General features: G+C 35.6%; 1 protein-coding gene across 1 annotated transcript; it reads right to left on the bottom strand.

Moving 5' to 3' along the window:
• Nucleotides 1-650: 650 nt before the first annotated feature.
• On the bottom strand, nt 651-2021 carry LOC131534151 (complement C1q-like protein 2). The gene is made up of 4 exons (XM_058766825.1): nt 1652-2021; nt 1441-1494; nt 1224-1355; nt 651-1120 (listed from the first exon to the last, which is right to left on the bottom strand). Exons 1-4 carry the CDS (start codon nt 1959-1961, stop codon nt 834-836), a joined length of 783 nt encoding a protein of 260 aa, XP_058622808.1. The 5' UTR covers nt 1962-2021; the 3' UTR covers nt 651-833.
• Between the last annotated feature and the right edge of the window lie 261 nt (nt 2022-2282).

Genomic DNA, 2282 nt, shown 5'->3' with positions numbered 1-2282 from the left:
TGAAAATGAAATGTCAAATCACCAACTGCATTTTATTTTTCTATTTGACAGGGACGATGCATTGTCACGGTGAAAAATAAAATGAAAATTAAATCTTTTAATTTAATTTGCAATTTTGGCACATATTTTGCATATAGTTTTCTATAATGAAATTCTTAATCTGGTTTTAATTTTTATTATTTAATCGATTTATTTAAAATTGGCAGAGAATGCCTTCCATACAGAAGTCAAGCCCACTCAATGTACAATGAGCTTTTGATAATAATAAGGAGTTTGTGACAGAAACATAAACTTGTTTATTTTTAATACAAAACAATTTTGATTTTAGAGACAAAGATTGTAAATTACATGAAGACTGCATGTCATGAATTACTTGTTATATGCTATCATGACTTCAAAGCAAGCATTGTTTATCTAACATATTACTGTACTACTGGTTTGTAGGAGAAATATTTGAGAACATGAGAAAGAAAATGGAACAATAATTTCCATTGATTCTCTTATTAATGTAGGATGAAGATAGACAGAACAAAGATTAGTAATAAGCTACACTTGAAAAGCTATTATTTATCATTCTAGATTTGCTACTTCAAAAAAATCACTTTGAGTCACATGATATTCATGGATCCTGTCTGTCTCAGTGCTGAAACTCTTTATGCAGTGTGTACATGTATAGACTGCTCTGGACATATGAGTATAGCATATTATACTGACTTTCATACAGTAATCTATCATTAATACAGGTTCATATGTTAATGATTCTTCATGATTTTCATCTTAAATCATACGCTAAAGGTTAATTTTTATTGGAATCACATTCTGCAAAGCTCCTGTTATCTTAAGGGAAACAGTAGGTAACCACTGAAAGTGATGTGGTTACACTGGTTATCATATATCCTTGCTCCAGACCAAAGTCTCACATAGACAACATCTCCAACCTCCAGAATCAACACGACTCCTTTTGAGGAGTTTACAGCGTACTGAGCCTGATGACCATGTGCTATAACCACCTTCTCTCCGTTCTTCACAATGGAGGCAGTTGATGTAGTTGAGGGATTACCATGACCATAGACAGAGAAGGTGAACATGTACGCTCCTTTCAGTGGAGCTGTGAAAATACCTGAAGCAAATAACAAGAGATAAAGAAGAGAATCACATGTGCACAGCGTAATAGTTTAGAAGGATTCTCGTTACTATAACTGAGTTTTGTCATTGATAATTACCTGTAATTGGGTTGTAGGCGTTCCCTATGTTTGTGAAGACGTTCCTGTAGGTTAGTGTGATTTCAGTGGTGAAAGGACCGATATCTCCACTGCCAGACTCCATCAGTGAAGCTGAAAATGCTATCTCTCTGTCTGTGATTGAAAAACATAAGCAATACTGTGATATATTACTGTATTACACTGAGGATGTATTAATATCATTCAAACACTGTTTCACCTCTATTTTCCTTTCTCAGCTCCTCCACTTGAGCCTCAGTAAGATTTGAAATTTCTGTGAAAGAATAAGGATTGTGTTAAATGATGTTTAAAATCCTTATTATAAAAGACAGATAACACGATTTACACAGTGACTACTCAATTATACACTATTATTGATACTATGCAGTGCATTGCAAACTGATAAAAGAGTGAATGTTCTGGTAAGATACCATCAGTTTTCTTGTTCAGCTCTCCTGTCAGTCGCGTCTCTAATGCTCTGATGTTGACTTTCTGCTCTGTAACGGTGGCGGTCAGCTCTCTCAGTGCTGCGTGGATGTCAGGGAAGCTCAGATGGCAGTATTGTTGGCTGTCAGTCGAAGCTTCATCTCTCAGAGAGTCTGTCTGAGGTGGATTCTGTCTTCTGTCCTCATTGCTGAGCTGTTGACTGATCTCATTCTCAGCGAGTCCTCCATCTACCTGCTGCTGTACCACAAACACAAAGCTTTCCAGCAGCAGCAGCGTACATAACCAACCCTTCATTCTTCACTGATGTTCGTGTCCAGCTCTTGCTCTGTCATCCCCACAGACTCTCATGCTCTTTTTATAGTGTCCTGATTTACTGTCCTTTGTACTTGATTTATATTGCTTCTGATAAAAAAGTAGTTCAAGTTAATTGTTAATCATATTTAAAGGGGTGTTCTGGGTTCAGTGGATGTTTAACTCTATTCACAAAGTTTGGTACAATGTTGAGCAGAAAACATATATACATACATATACATATATATATATATATATATATATATACAGTGGGTATGGAAAGTATTCAGACCCCCTTAAATTTTTCACTCTTTGTTATATTGC

This window comes from Onychostoma macrolepis, chromosome 03 (genome assembly GCF_012432095.1).
Source record: "Onychostoma macrolepis isolate SWU-2019 chromosome 03, ASM1243209v1, whole genome shotgun sequence".
Classification (NCBI taxonomy): domain Eukaryota; kingdom Metazoa; phylum Chordata; class Actinopteri; order Cypriniformes; family Cyprinidae; genus Onychostoma; species Onychostoma macrolepis.
Note: the sequence above shows the minus strand (reverse complement) of the source record. Positions and strands in the feature narration are given on the sequence as shown.